This window comes from Cottoperca gobio, chromosome 21, assembly GCF_900634415.1.
Source record: "Cottoperca gobio chromosome 21, fCotGob3.1, whole genome shotgun sequence".
NCBI classification, from domain to species: domain Eukaryota; kingdom Metazoa; phylum Chordata; class Actinopteri; order Perciformes; family Bovichtidae; genus Cottoperca; species Cottoperca gobio.
In genome coordinates, this window is record NC_041375.1 from 17,018,541 (window position 1) to 17,035,962 (window position 17,422).

General features: G+C 38.3%; 1 protein-coding gene across 1 annotated transcript in view; it reads left to right on the forward strand.

Moving 5' to 3' along the window:
• Positions 1-13,574, forward strand: part of hs6st3b (heparan sulfate 6-O-sulfotransferase 3b) — a 61,178-nt gene extending 47,604 nt beyond the window's left edge. Inside the window, exon 2 of the mRNA XM_029459849.1 lies at positions 7,967-13,574. Coding sequence (XP_029315709.1) covers positions 7,967-8,735 — 769 coding nt within the window. The 3' untranslated portion in view covers positions 8,736-13,574. The remainder of the gene's footprint in view (positions 1-7,966) is intronic.
• Positions 13,575-17,422: the final 3,848 nt, after the last annotated feature.

Below are 17,422 nucleotides of genomic sequence, written 5' to 3' on the forward strand. Positions count from 1 at the left end.
TATCTCTCTCTCTCTCTCTCTCTCTCTATCTATCTATCTATCTATCTATCTATCTATCTATCTATCTATCTATCTCTCTCTCTCTCTCTCTCTATCTATCTATCTATCTATCTATCTATCTATCTATCTATCTATCTATCTATCTATCTATCTATCTATCTATCTATCTATCCATCCATCCATCCATCTAGTGTGCATTTACAAATATGTTGTATTTCCAGAGTGTAACTTCTTCGGTTGTGTATTGGTAAAAGGGAAGCATTGGGGCCATCTCACTGAGAGCTGAGGTATTTTGGCTGAGGGCAGTGCCACTGGCATACACATATTCCTGTTCTGTACTTCTGTTGGCTGCTAACAACCGACTCTGATCCGATGTACCGCTCAGATCGTGTTTGAGGGCTGTGGGGCAACACGAGCAGATACTATCCGTTGGAGATTCTTTAGCCATGTGTCTAGCGTTTAACCCGGTCTTCTGGAAATTACACTTCAAACAGTTTTTCACAAATATGTTGTGGTGGGAAAAAAAGTAATCGCTGCGTGGAATAAATTCAGAGGCAACTTTTTGTGTTTTTTGAGTGAATGATATGCTACAATTGCTGCACCACAGTTTTATAGTGGCGGTCAGGTTGAGGCAGGAAAGAGCATGGCTAAAGGTTAAAGGATTAGTTCACCCAAAAACAATATAGAATTGTATAAAGTCCTCACCTCCTTAGGCTCTCAATGGTCCGAGAAAATGTTTCTATTGAATGGGGTTAAGTCGAGCGGAGCGCCCCAAAGATTTATCAGTTATTATCAGTTCAAACTGCCCAAAAAACTCTGCCTAAAATATAAAAAAAAACTTTTAAAAGTTCCATAATATTGTATTCACTATGAGCAGACAAATTTAATATTTTGTCAGAATAAAAAGAAATATATTAACATGAAGATGTTTGCGTATTGCCGGATACATTAATTAACAATATTTCTTCATAACATTAATAGAAATTGTGATCAAAACTTGTTGTTGCAATTTATATTTATACAAATACTTTCTTGGAGACGGGGTTGATAACGTCTTATAAACTGTGCACTCAGTAACCCTGTTTTGTAATACACTTCACAGTCATCATGGTTTTAAATAAAAAACTGATTTCCTGTAGAGCAGCTCACAACACCTTCCACTCTTTGATTTCACATCTTAACTGCAAAACTATGCCAGCCTGAAATTGTTTGTTGAGATACAATCAGACATCACAGTGCTGCCTTCCTCTCTCATAAACTTTTATCATTACCGTGATTTACCTGAATGAGGAGTCTCTTGGAAACGGCCATAAAAAACAAAGAGTGAAGAAAGAGTGATGGTTGTTTTTTATATGCGGTGCCTCAAGTAGAGGGCAGTGAGGAGAGATGATGCCCAGCATAGCGAGCGATAAACACAGAAGATACAGAGGGAGATTGACAAGTGAAATCAGCAGTGTGATTAATGTGACAACCTTTTAGAAAAGGTTATGGATCCGGAGGGAACACTAATGTCTAACACTAATGTAGGACATGGAGGACAAGCAGAGTGGAGAAAAGGGCAGGAGTCAAGTGAGGTGCAAAATTACACAATCCCCTAATCTCATAGCGAACTGTACCTGTGCTCCTAGAAACATTTATTTTAGCCTTTAGTATATTTGACCTCTTTAGGGATATAGGGAATATATGATCAATTTAAATAACATTCAGTCCTAAACTTTGTCAGATATCAAAAGAATAAAGTTAAATTACCGATAGCAGCATTTAACAATAATGCATTAAGGTGCATTAACACACGATAAGTGTGACAGTGTCTCTCTTTTAGTCATAAGTATTTCTCTATAACATTAAATATGTATTACTAAAAGGGCAATAAGCAAATTGAAAGACTGCGAGAAAAACATCCATAGGTATTTATTATCAAGGTATTTGTTATGAGCTATTTATTCGGAGTTTAATACTGAAAGGTAGCCATTATATTTTACTTCATTATTTTAGTCTGACATTGTGTTCACGTTCGCTGATTACTTGTTGGGAGTGGGGCTTATTTATTTTTTACATTGATCAAAGAAATGAGAGTTGTTATTTCTGTAAGTCAACTTACGACATGCATGGACAATCTCATCCATCCATGTCGCCCTTTTTTCTGTCGTTATTTTTCATGGGGTAGCTACACTAGTTGGCTAGCTAGCTATGTAGGATGATGACCTCCCCGTCCTCAATCATGCCTATGAAGCTCATCCATTGACGGTTAATTGAGTGAAACACTAAACATATTTCGGTGTTGATTTTCTTAATGCTCCTGGGCTGCAGAGGAGCAATGGAGAGAGACAGAGGCGGTTCCAATGTGAGGATAAAACAGAGAAGTCAGCAGACTGTGAACAGGTAGAAGTTTCACACGATACAAAAGCAGCTACTTCCAACTCTGACTCTCCACACACACACACACACACACACACACACACACACACACACACACACACACACACAAACACACACACACACACACACACACACACACACACACAACCAAACTACATCCCAACAACATCAGTCAGTTCCACTGTCTGTGTACTGGGACATGGTCTGTCTTTACTTATTTACTGCTCACTATGTTAGCCTTTGCTCTCAACAACTTTCTGCTCAGTTTGCAGAGATATATTGTTCTGCTTTTCCCTATTGTCTATCCCACCCTCAAGCACCTACATGAAAGTCTTGAGCAGTGAATTTGGTGCATCTGCTTCCAAACAGCATACGCCCAGGCTGAAAGTACAATGTCCCTTTTAGCAGCCTGCAATCAGGGACAAGCAGTGGGCTGAAATTATGTCATTGAGCTTAATTACAGGCAATTAAAAGCCAGTTGGCTGTTGCTCTGACATAGGCTGAGGATAAAACTGTTCCTTTGCGGGTTTCGGGGCTGTTTTAGTGACGATACTCACAGGGAGCTGACTGTTTTTTTAGCTATCCCCAGACTTTTCAGCTGGTGCCGAGATAAAATATTTTTATTTATTCAGTCCTTTGGTTAATATTGTACCTTGTGTTAAACGCTTATCAGCTTATTTTAGCATGCTAGCACGCTAAACTAACATGTTGAACATGCTAAACATCAGTATCATCATGTTAGCATGCTCACATTAGCATTTTGCTTAAAACACTGCAGTGTCATACATACTGTATTAGGGCAGGGGTGTCAAACTCATTTTAGTTCAGGGGCCACATACAGCACAATTTTATCTCAAGTGGGCCGGACCAGTAAAATCAGAGCATAATAACCTATAAATAACGACAATTCCTAATTTTTCCCTTCGTTTTAGTGCAAAAAAGTACAAGTACATTCTGAAAAGGTGCAATTTCAACAACAGTATTAGTTTATCATTTACACATGTGTGTTGCAACTTACTGATCACAGTGTATCTACCAAGGCTTTTACTTTATGATCAAAACAACTAATTTTTACACTTTGCAAAGTCATCCCGCGGGCCGGATTGGACCCTCTGGCGGGCCGGTTCTGCATGTTTGACACCCCTGTATTAGGGTGTTGACTCTGTGTCCCAATTCCATGCTACATACTAATTGTATACACAGTATGTACTAGTCTTCATAGTATACTATTTCAGCAGTTAGTACACATGTAATCAACTTACTAAACTGTTTTATACTAACAGGAAAAGATGCAATTTGAACAATGACTTCTGGATGCTAATGGCAGTAAAATCTAACAAAGAGACAGCAAAATGTTTTTCTAAATGTTCAATAGTTATCTTTTGTCTTCCGAGGTGTTCCTGTAACTGTTTCATTACCATCTGCAGTTAGTTTTGTTGCTTTCCAGCTGTGATAGCTCCTCTTTTCCTTTGTGCATTGCATTGTGGGAGAATATTGTCCATCTACAGCACAATAAATGTTATGTGTTTTTTAGTGTTAGTGTTTAGTGTTCATACTGACTGTTTTAAGTATATGTTTTGGCAGTTTTTCTGTGTGAACACACTAAAATCCTGCTTCAAATCAGAATGTAGTATTTCGTTTGTTTTCCTTATTCTCAAAGTAGCCCCTAAATAGTGTATATAAATAAGAGAACAGAGCTTATAAATTAATATCATATCTCTTTCTCAGCTGCTGTTTTTCAAATGTATCGAAACTACATCTGTATAAACTGACCTTAAGGTATAGTATTCAGCTTCATGAGCTAAAGCCTGAAGCAGCTCCGTCCTCTGTTCCTCTCATCATTCCTTGTTTTATTTTCCATTTTTATCCACACTTTTGAATTCCTCTTCGATCTCTGCTCAATGGCTCCTATTTAGTTTGTGCTCTAGTGAAGTCGGGCTGCTGCTGCTTTAGAGATGAGTATTCTAGGGGTGGAATGGGTTGCAATATGCCTCCTATCCATTATTGATCCATGATTAACTAGAGTTCAACAAGGTTCTTTACTCCAACCAAGTGCATAATTGCTGTGGGGACAGGGGGGGGGGGGGGGTCTCTAGTTCCAATATGAAATAAGGAAATAATAAATAATTGTAATGACCAGTCATTAAATGCCTCCAAAAGCTAAAAGAAAGCTTTTGTCCCTCTACATGCTGCATGTTCGCTGTTCCTATCACTCAACAACAGTATCCTCCACGCACCATGCACAGCATTGATATAGTACCGATGCACATAACATATTAAGTGTTACTGCTGGTGTTGATACACAACACATTTGGTCGGATGTTTTCAACAGGAGGAGGATGATCTCAGATACTTGCTGTAGTTGATCGACCAAACCGACCAAACGATAACGTGTTGTGGGTCAAAACGCACACACACATCTCTGACGTATTGCTCTGTATGATCGCTTTCCTGTGTTTTCCTGATTCTCCCAACATGTAGCTAACTGTTAAAGACCATCATTACAAAAACTACTATAAAATACAGAGAAATACTTTCTGTCATGGCGTTGCCATTAGAGACAGTATATTATTAAGATGTCTGATTCTAGCTGCTTCCTACAATATGTGCCATGCTCATGTAAATAACAATAATCTGATGGAGAGCAGCATCACAGTGTAAACTTTTCACAGTACCTTTGACAGTGAGTGAGCACTGATCGTAAGAGTGGTACTGATGGTAACACAGGCCAGAGGTAAGAGAAGCCTGATAGCCCCCCCCCTCCCCCTGGACAGCCATCTGTATCACTCAGGGAAAAGCCTCCTCAATACAGCTCTGCAGACCCGCTGATCCTGATACAGTTTGACACTGATGGTGCACACCACTGACCTTTGGGCTGTCGAGTGCACTCACTCAAACAACACTTGCTGCATGTGTTTATGTCCCAGAGACAGTCTAATGAGAATGTATCTGCAGCCAGCCAACTCCAGAAGCAAGTGCCAGGATGCAGCTGCTGCCACCAGGGCTGTAATCATAGCTTCTTGCCTGACTTATGTTGAGTATCTTTGTCAGCAGTGGCATGCACTGTTAGGAGAAATCTTTCCCAGATACATATTTTTGGCGATTCTTGTGGTTTCTCCAGTCAGAATCTGTAATGTCACTATTTCCAAACTTGAATACACTCAAACATTTTCATGTTTTTCAGTGTGCAATTATCTCAAACCATGTTTGTGTGATATCTTGAACCATGCCATTCTACTGGCAGATTAATATTCATTGTACTTAAACAAGGTCAGGTAAGTTTAATTGAGATTTAATAAGTTAAATAAGTAACCTACAACTCAAACTCGAACCTGGTTTGCCAGAATTGATAGTAAGTTTCCATATTCTACCTCAACTTCATCCATAGTGTTACTTGACACCTCATTTTTAAACTGTTTCACTTAAGAATATTTAACTAATTAATGTCCAAATTATTGGCATTAGAGCACAATTGTTTTCATTATCAGTTAATCTTATTAGCTAATTAGATTTTTGATTAACCAATTATTTGTTTGATTTATCTGACATCCTCCAATGTCATCTTTTTGTTATGGTGGAGAAAAGGTGAGGACCCAAATGCAGAACGCAAGACAATTTTAACAAAAAGAGAGCTTTATTTTAATAAAGCTTGCAGAAAAATACAAAAAGGTCAAAAGTAAAACTCAACAGAACCAACCAGGGAAGACACGAGGGAACAAAGGGAAGCACACAGAGCCGGAGGACCAAACACATCAGGTAACATTAAAGCGACATGGATGTAACAAGAATGATGAACAGACAAGGAACAATGGGACAGGCAGGTGTATATAGACAGACACTAATGACAAGGGAACAAGACACAGCTGGGGGAGAAAGGCAAAAACGCAAGGGCAGGGTGAATGGACACAGGAGGATCAAATCAACAATCACAGGGAGAGGGAAAAACACAAGGACAGGAAGTAATACAAGACATGACACAAGGGGAAGGGAACATTTAAAAAATAAAACAGGAAACGGAACCAAAATCATGACACTTTTGTCTTACCAACAGTTTAAAGCCCAGAGCCATTCACTTTACAGTATACAACAAAAACAAGCAGCAAATCCTTAAGCTGGAAAGAGAGAATGTTTGGAAAAATGATTAATCCATTATCAAAAAGGTTGGCGATTAAATCAACAAATCAAATAAGTATAATTATTTGAGCTCTAGAACAGACTCCTGAGACAACCTCCTCCACTGTCATCAGTGAAGCAGACTCAGACTCTGATAATAGCCTTGATGTTATCTCAGCGTTAGAGTTGATTTAACAGAACTTGTAAGGACAAATATGGAACAAGTAGTTGTTAAAAAACAAATACAAGATTCCAAACAAACAGTATATGCTCCCGTAAAACAACCTGTGTGAAGTTTGAGTGAACTATTCCAACCCTGAAGGACAAGGAAGTGTAAGCACAGGAGACTGTTTGTGCTGCTCTTTTGTGAGACTGTGTGGATGTTTACTGTGTTGAGAGAAGTGAAGCAGCACCGAGAGCAGCTTTGGAGTCGGTGTGAAATCTCAGCGCGGCACTCCACTTTATCTGCCCTGACTGTTCTCTGGGGAGGCGGGTCGCATCATTAAATATTCACATAGCACTCACAGGACATCACCTTAGGAGTGGCTTACCTGGACAACACCTGTCCGATCTTTGTTTTCCATCAGAGTGCGCTTTGACATACCTGCGGTTCAGCTGAGTAGATCTCCTTGGAGGTTTTCAACCTTGGCTTGAAGGGCAGATGAAAGCTCCTGTGTGTGTGTCTCTCTCTCAAGCAAAATATCAACTTCATGGTCAAATATGATACGTAAGCATGCAGTTATGTTTCACATTTTTCTGCTTTTTTTTGTGGTAGAAAGGGTCTTTTTGCTTGCTCAGCAAAAGAGCTTCATCAGACTCCTCATTTTAAATGTCCTTTTGACACTGCAAAAAAACTGATGAATCTATATTAAGCGTCCTCTTTTGTCTTCCTTGTTCAGTGACTATCCTTTTGCAATGATTTTGCAATGATACACTCTATAGGGGAGAGGTTTGTATAAAAAAAATTGCACTAGTCTACTGGTTCTTCACCACCAAAATGCCAGCTGGATGTGTTTTCCCCTGTTAAATGCACTGCTGTGATTGGGTGACAAATGATTGGTGGGATATCTAGTTAAAAGTGCAACGAATATATGGCACCAAAACTGAAACCTCATTATTTTGCAGGAGTGACATGTTTGGGATTTAGTTGGGTCAGTTTTAATCTGTCTGTCCGTGGATTACCATTATTTCTTGATTCCCAATTATTATCCATTTTGGCAGGTGGGAGAAATCTGTGGAACGGAAACGGTTTTAGCTCAATTTTGTAAAATCATTACTCTGATGCAATTTTCAAGGGCAATTTATACAAACTAAGATAATAATCTCATTAGTGAGACTTTTAGTTTGCCAATTAGCATTCAACCTTGAAGTTTCATGCACAGACAAAAGTCGCCATCTGTCAGCACAATGCAGGGCAGCTCTCTGTGATGATGACGTGCTCGCAGCTCTCTAACTGTGTTTGTTTTGGCTGCAGGAACTTCTACTACATCACCATGCTGCGAGACCCAGTCTCCCGCTACCTGAGCGAGTGGAAGCACGTCCAGCGTGGAGCCACGTGGAAGACTGCCCTCCATATGTGTGACGGACGCTCGCCTACCCAGGACGAGCTGCCCAACTGCTACATTGGGGATGACTGGTCCGGTGTCACCCTGATAGAGTTCATGAACTGCCCGTCCAACCTGGCCAATAACCGGCAGGTCCGCATGCTGGCTGACCTGAGCCTGGTGGGCTGCTACAACCTGTCCTCTATGAACGAGAGCCAGCGTAACCACATCCTTTTGAGCAGCGCCATGAGCAACCTGAAGAACATGGCTTTCTACGGCCTGACTGAGTTCCAACGCAAGACGCAGTACCTGTTTGAGCGGACGTTCAGCCTGCGCTTCATCTCCGCTTTCACGCAGATCAACAGCACGCGAGCCGCCAACATAGACCTGAGCGAGCTCGTGCGCAGACGCATCGAGGAGCTCAACTATTTGGATGTGCAGTTGTACGAGTACGCGAAGGACCTGTTCCTTCAGCGTTTCCAGTTCACCCGCCAGAGGGAGCACCAGGAAGTGCGCTTGAAGAGGCGCGAGGAGAGGCGTTGGCTGAGGGAGCAAAAAGAGCAGGGCAGGCCATGGCTGCCCAAACACAGAGGGGGAGGAAATGAAGGTGGGAGAAAGGGAGGAGGGTTGGAGAAAGAGACTGACGGTGACTTCCCCACCACCACGGAGGACTACACAAGCCAAGTGGCCCGTTGGTGAGGCTTTTGGTCTTAAGAGAGAGGAGCAAGAGAGAGATTCCCCACGGACTTGTTTAAACCTTTGACTCTCTCTTGCACATCCTGTGTCTCTCTCTTTTTGTCTCATCATTAATCTGTCTGCATCCATCTGTTTCTCAGCTTCAGTGTGATCCAAGTGCTCTGCTGTTTCTTTACGAAAACTGCCAAGTCTGTAGGTCTCACAGCAGCTCTGCCTTGGAGTGCCCTTTGGTGTCTTAAATCTTTAAATGCTGTTTATACATTTTTTTTTTGTCATTTGATTTTCGCCTTAGTTTCTTATCATGTGTTGAACAAGACATTGAACTGAGGTGAAAGAAATAAAAGAACAATCAAAGGAAGCTGCTATAGACTGCGTTGCTTTTAATTTTGACAAAATTATGACTGTCTTGAAGTATTTGTTGCAACTGGTACAAGACATATTCCACTTGAAAGATGTAGTTGTAGAAGAAGTGATGGTTGCATGTCACATGTCCACATTATACTGACAATTGGGGAGAGTGATTTCCAAAGGATATACAGTACTGTGAGCCAAAGTAAATACAGAACACAATGTATTTATTGTATTTTTCTTTAATGATGAATGAAACCCTCTCTTACCATGTTGTATGCATGCAATACCCATGTTTTAAAACTAATTATAGAAGAATATATCTGATGGTTATATTTTGGTTACAGTCCAATATACTTTATTTTCTCAAGTGCAATACTTTGCAGACTTTACCACGTCTCCCGGAGATCACATGTACACACAAAGCCAATCACAGAGTCATAAAGAAGGGCATCATGCTAAGCAAAATAACGTCAGTCTTTCCCCGTACTTTGGGTAGAACATTTAGTTTTTTTACATGAGAAATGTTCTCTGTGATGAGAAAAGCATATTCTGTGAATAATTAATTTTTGAAGTAGTGGGTTGCAGAGATAAAAAAAAAAAAAGTTGGTAAATAGTACAGGTGATGAAATGTGTCAGTGTGTGTGATCGGACTGTGAATGAGATGATCAGCATTCAGCTCTCACGCCCCTCCCCGTCACACTGGCTGCTTTTACATGTTTGTAGAGCTGACGGCAACTGCACTGTGGGCAGCGAGAGCGCTTTAATGCCAGCAGAGCGTCAGCCCACAAAGACCAGCCTCACAGCAGAGAGTCAAGAAATAAAACATGTCTGTTATTTCTTCTGCCCGATAGTTTCCAGTACCTCAAATCCAATCAGTGAGCCAATATGTGAGGATGAAAGAGGGCTTGCTTTTATCTGCTTAAATAGGCTTCAGTGATGCTTTTTATGCCTCTTATCTCATATTCACTCAAAAATGAAATGCTCACTAAATGTCAACATTGAAGTGGTACGGCTGCTGTTATTTTAACAGTAATATTTTTTATGTTTTTTCTCTGATTGCAGTTACTTATAAAATACCTCAAATGGCATAGTTTTGTTTCATTTTAAAGAATCACCTGTGTTACGTGTTGTTTGGAGTGATTCATCCAGCTTGTACGGTGAATGTGTTGAATGAATACAGGTTTGAGCTGTTGAGGAGTTGTATGGGAGCACTTCTATGTACGGATGCACTTACTTCAGTGAGTGTGTGGCTGAATGGAAAATAACAAAGACTAGGTGTATAGCACATTGATAACACTCGACCGAGGGTTGCAAGTGGAGCTACAGCTCTGAATATTGAATCATTCTGTATAGAATTTATTATTGAATTCATGAACTTTGTGTTGTAGCAGTGAAAAAAGATGTACGACATAAAAGTGTTTCATGTCAAATGTTTGATAAAGGGTCATTTTAGATATTTTCTTTGCATCCATGCTACTTAATACCCTTTAACCTCCACTATATTTATTTGAAAGCTAAGGTTACATTACATTCAACATAAAAAATGTTGCTTGTATGTTGATGTATCATTAACAATAATCCAATGATATAGTATACATTTTATATATTCTGCTTAATGTTTAATTATCCTATATAACTTTCAATATTTATGACTAAATAAACAAAAATCAAAGTTTGGGAGGAAAAACAGTTTTGTGTATCTGTATAAAGAATTTAACCAAAAACTCTAATGTGCTTCATCAGGACTGTGTGGGTGTGGTTTGATCAGATTTAAGTTAAAGAAGCAATACCTCAATGTAAAAATACTCCAATTAACTACTTAAATAAAATAAATAGAATAATTTCTTCACGTAGAACCCCATCACTCATAGAAAATAGGTTTTAGGGGTAAGATGTGGATGCAGGATAATTACTTTAATTAGATATTTCTAAATAGGCCTTTTTCAGTAAAGGCATTTTGTCACACTAGGATAAGCACAGGTGTAAATAATAAAATCAATTATTCTATTTAGCTACTTTAGTTTCAAGGTCCTGGTTTTGTCATTGTTTTCTTTAATAATATCAGTAACACTTGTGCTTTTTCTACTATAACAAGTCAACATGTCTGCTGTGGAAAAGACCTATATGGATATCGTCTTTTACTTAGATAAAGAATCTGAAGAGAATCTGAGTACGAAAGAATGTATGCAATAACTGTTAATTCTGCAGCTATTCATTTAAAATGGTAATTTCCAAAACTGTCTTAATAAACTAACACTGCTGTGTGACAAGCTGTAAGAATTACAATGTTCCCCGGTGACAGATGGCATGAGCTCTGCATGAGCAGTAGAAGTGCCGTATAGCTAATAATGAAACACTACTCATGTTGTAAATGTGCTATATACCCAAGTGTGTGTGTGTGTGAGTGTGTGTGTGTGTGTGTGTGTGTGTGTGTGTGTGTGTGTGTCAGCTGACGCGGAGGTTTGCCTAGGTGTGTCTATTATCGTGCGTCTGTTTTTTAATGTTATCATTAACACCTGTGTCGTGCTGCCTTAAAGCCTTCTGATCACTTGTCACTAGAGATTCACTTGAGAAGCAGAGAGCAGAGGACTGAAAAGTACTGAACTAAAAGTTCAACATGTAAATAACATATGTGTGTATGTGTAATAAAGCTAGATAAAGATCAGAGAAGAAGAAATTATACTCCGCACATATCAATCCGCTTTGCGTTCCCATCTGCAAAAAAATAATTGTTGCCATGGAGATGGAAACTGCCGCGTGACTCCTGGGTCCGTTCAGTTAACAGAGATTAAGCAGAGCGCCACCATTCAAACGTTACTTTATTACCCAAAGAGCGTAATTCCTATTTCTACAAGTTTACATCGTGAGAGAGAGAGAGTGGTTGCTGTAAAATATGTGTTCATAGTGTCAAAAATGTGGGAAATATAGCCAGTTTTTCTGTTTTGCTTCTGGAATATCTGGTCTCAGTTAACATTGCAGTCAACGGGGCAGTAGGATGGCACTCCCGTCACTTTGAGTCTCATAGCGCAAAACGTGTAAGTATGTTTGCTTAGATAGTTACATTGTTTTTACGCCATGTTTTTGTCATTTACGTTACAAACTACACACAAAGTGAAGCAAAGCAACATACCAGTAACGTAACCATTTCTCCGCGTTATCATCGTACATTTAATGTCCATAACGTCACCCTGCCATGAGAATGAAAGACCATCAGGAGGTCTGCTGAGGGCCTTTTCAAACTAAACTTGCTTTATCAACAAAAACAGCTCCTCATTTACAGTTAGCAAGGCTCTGCTACCTTTCATAATAGGCTACCAAAGAAATTGAAAAAATAAAATCATGCTATATAAATGCACAATTATGATCTTCATGATTGAAGCTCTTGAAGCTATATCAATTAATATTCAACCAGAATTTTGTTTTTTTTGCTAATTTTAGACAGGCACATAATTACTCATTACTTTGAATAAAAGGCAGTAGGCCTTGTGGTGTATTGGTGGAGAAATTATATTAAAACAGCATAAGCCACTTTCACTAAAGGTTCCAATTACAGCAAGTTTAAGACTAGATCCAGGTAACATGGCTTCCACGTGGGTTTATATCTATGTGTCACCCACTTTACCTCGAAACATTCCTTTCATTAATTTGAATGGCGGCAACATTTTAGAAAAATTAGTATGAGAGATAAAAATACGTTTGTATCAAAATTCATTTGATAATGTCCTCATTTTGAACATAGAAAAGGACGTTTCTGCGTTGAATGGTGTTCATGTAGTTAGGTGCCAAACAAACAAGGAAGAACATTGCTGTTGTCCAGCAATCCCACCAATTAAACTAAAGTAATTTACTGTACATCCATTGCCTTAGTATAATCACCAACATATGTAGATAGCATACTCACATTTAAAGGCTGAGATTTCATCAACTTTCTTTCTTTCTCAGTCACAGTTGTGACTCTGTACTATGATTGTTCTGTGTCAGCCCTCTCTGTTTATTCCGTCAGGACACAGAAAATATATAAATCAGTTCAACTGCTAAATATTGTAAAAAGTGAAAACTCTAAATTGATGGTGTAAATAAAGTGATGGGGGGGGGGGCAAACATGGATTTTAATTCTAGATTTTACTAACATTCCCAGAAAAGTGTGACATGCTGCTATGTTTAAGGATAATTTTAATGAACTTGTACTGCCACAACATATCTCTGAGAAGCTGATGTATCTGTATTTATTTGTTTATTTATATCATTTCAACTGTTGCTAAAGAATGGCTTTGCCTAATGGAAAATACCAGTATTACAAACACCTCAGTGATAAGGGAAGAGAGCTTTCTTAGTGTAAGAATTTCTATGTATATGTTAAAAGTCTTGTGATGAATTGAACAGTCTAAAAGCCTTATGGCGTGTAATATTTAATCTGTCATTTTTTCAGACCTGAAAAAATGACTGAATTCTGCTTAAAATATCAGAAATAAATGCATTGAATGGCCATGACATTATGATGTGTGTTACTTTTATATTCTCAACCTATGTACAGTATGTACCGCTAATTAATGTGTGTTTTTTGGTGTTTTGCAAGAACCTCTCTCTTCCAAAAGAGATGTTCAAAATTTGTTTCAGAAAGTTGCTTTGTGAACCCTCTCAAAGCAACTTTAAAGTATATGTATACCGTGTAGGGATTGTGAGTTCAACTGTGCCCACATGTGACGCATACACAGATATATTCCTTATTTAAAGTAATTTACTTAGAATCTGTCAACCAATTGAAAGAAAAATGTAGAACATTGTCTTCTTATGTCGACTGAACCAACTGGAAGACTACTTTGCTGACTGTTTTTATTGAGAGTGAATTGTTTTCCATTTTAAGGTCAAGAAGGAATTTCACATAGTGTATGTTCTGAAGCAGGAATAGCCAGCTCACAATTACAAAACGCATATTTATCTGCATGTTTTTAAATTTCTTTGAATATGAAGAAATACCAAGAAAAGCAGGTGTCTTGTGCTTTATAAGGCCAAATGAAAGATTAGGACATCAAGTACTTTACAGGAACTGGCTCGATATTTTCTCTTACACCTCTAATAAGCAGCAGACATTTACATTTATTTTTGGGCCAGATAACAATTTATCAAGTAAAGATTATAACCACCATTAAGACAAAGTGACTCTGTGCTGTATAGCTTATACAGTATATTGAGTTTCCTTACTTCACATCTGTATCTACTGATTTACAGAAACTTCTGCTTCCCTTCAGGTTGTACAGTATGGATGGCTGGCTCAGCATTTTATTCAGTGAATGCAGCAAGTCATTTCCACCCAGATGGTGTGACTGTATTATTTTCAATGTTTAACCGCAGGTAAATGTGTAATGCACCAGTGCTCAAAGACAGTTGTTCTACTTTCTGAGCTTTTATAGTCAGCACAAAATCTGGTGCCAGATACTGATACGCTAGTACTTAAAACATTTAGAATGAACATCATTATCACCAGCGATTATATTTACCACTTTATTCAAGTGAAATCAAGAATGTTGCTGTGCTTGTACTATTGTTCCATAACATAACGAAACAAAATAAAACAGGTTATTTAAACTGTAATATTACAATCACAATAACGTCAACACATATTAATCCCCCCCAAAAAGATCAACTATATACTTGGTGTGAAACTAAACAAAAATAAAAGTTAATTTGCTTTTGTTTCTCCTAAACTTCATATTTACATGTATTTAGTCCATTTGAACCAGGCTAAGCTGGCCTGGTGGAACATTTTTTTTTTTTTGCCAGAGAAGAGAAGGTCAGATCAGAAAACAGTTCAATGCAAGCCTGTCAATATTGAAAGTATTTGATCCTCTTTTTAACATGCAGTTCATTTATCCACATTGCTCACCCTCAGTGATCACAGCAGGGTGTGATACAGCTTGCAATGCATACACCTCACAGTAGGGTTTCTGAACCAGCGTGCCATCCATTTTGAGCCTCTGGGTTTGTCAATTTGTGAAAATATAATTTAGAGAAGACTGACATCTACAGGCCATGCGATAGAATTGCTGCTTATCGTGTGTCCCCTGGTTGTTCTAAGGCCTGTTCCTATAAACAAGAAACCCCCAAGTCTTCCTTATTATATTTTTAAAACCCAAATGAATGAAATTGATGGAAGATTAAATTAACTTGTCTCCTATTCAAAATCGCCTGTTTCTCAAACACAAACATCAGTTCTGCTTTGCTTCTATTACATGTTGTTTACCACTAGATGGGAGTGTTGCTTTCAACACTTAAATGTGCTGCAAGTACAATATTGTGTACAGTAGAACCAAATGCTTTACATTTTCCATTAATTAATAAAATGTTCAAAAGCAAAGAACAGTAGAAATGTTATGACTGAATTCATGTTTGTTTGTTGTTTGTAGTAAAATAGATTTTATCAGTAGTGTCATGGCAACAAGTACATAACAACAACGCTGAAAAACAATCTTTTCAGGCAATGACTAGCAGTGATATCCCAGTTAGGTACCATTTCAAGTTAACCTGACCTGACTAAGTGATGTAATTAATGTGGAAAGGGGATGCTTGTTAACCGTGCAGTTTAGTTCAACAGAAGTTTTATGAAAGCGCATGTGACATCTAAATTAAAATAACTCAGAATGAGGCACTTATCACAGCCAAACGGTGATGGAATATTAAATGGAGTGTAAATAACTAAATATGTGAAGAACAAACAAGGTTAAGGTCAAATAAATGAAAGCATGGATTGCTGCATGCTCTTTGTTCTTATATCTGATTCACTTTGACAGTGACATTTTCCTCAAAGGGAGCAATGGTGACCTTTCCCTGTGGCACTTGATGCCACATCTCCAGAAGTGATCTGTCAGTATGACAGGTCAGCTAAATCGTATCTGTTGCTTCAAGAAGTCTGGAGAAATGTAAAAGGGAGACAATTAGTCATAGCTGGTTTATGTGTGTGTGTGAGTGTGTGAGTGTGTGTGTGTGTGTGTGTGTGTGTGTGTGTGTGTGTGTGTGTGTGTGTGTGTGTGTGCGTGTGTGCGTGTGTGTGTCCATGGTGGCTAAATACCTTCATGAGTATGGATAGAATGTTACATTCACGACTGTTGTTATTTTTGAATTTCTAAAAGAAAAAACTTTTATGCACAATTTTGATTATAAGCTATTTCAGGTGCTGAACACAAAGGTCACAACATTTTTTAATGACTAAATTAATATTCTAAATTATAAATAAACATAATAAATTTGTATTTTTTTCCTGTGATGTTTCACATTTCTCTGGTAATCAGCAAACCAGAGGCGCTCCTGCACCATCCACAGCACACAGAAATTCCTGTACTGTATGTAGCCGATGGCATTTAGGTGGATCATGACGATCACTGTACCACCACAGTGTGAAATTAAAGGTTGCAGATCTTTTTCTGAGTTCTGATGTGTTCAGACATACAGTCTATGATTCAGACAAATGGTTTATTTAAATCTATTGGACACATAGAGGTGCTTTCTATAAATAATTTCCTACTTGGCCTTCCAATTCGAATAACAAATGATTTAAATAAAAATATTGCTAGCCATAGAACTGAGGCACATAGGTCTAATTTGTAAAGTCTAGCAGACACCAGAGAAGACAACATGTCTCTATGTAAGTTGCACTGACAGAAAGCTATTTTTTTTTATCATTGTAAAAATATGTTGTTAAACATGACAGCAGATTTGTCCTCCCTTCTCTGTCTCCCTCCTTCTTACCCTCCCTGACTGATCTTATCCGGGTTAGCATCCATCTAATTTGACCTTGAGCAAACCTATACGGCTGGGCTGCGGCTTTGCTTCTTATTATGATTATACAAGACAAAGGTTTTCATTATAACTTTAAAACAAACCTTTCAATATCAATATTTCTTACACAAAAATATTGCATACACAAGTCGTTATAGCACATGGGCTATTTCATTACTAATTATTGCAAATGATTGCGCAGAATTTTGAATTGACACTATTTTGTTAAATACATATTAATATACTTTCTTAATTAGATGTTTATGTGTGCTTGAAAGCTTGTTTTCATTAAACTAATCCAGAAAAACTCACATGGTTTTATTGCTGTTTCCTTGGTAACAAGCAAACCCTTGCCCTTTTAGCCTACTGGCATTCGTGTGGATCGTACCACTTTGCGGTCGTAGGGGGGATGTTAGGAGATATAAATTATAGAATGATCTCTTTTTGCCAAAAAAAACATTACGTTAATACCAACTTTATGCATTAAACATTGTGATATAACGCATTGTTTGCACGTTTTTTATTTGAAACGTTGTATATTTAAATATCGATCGTCTTTAGGCTTT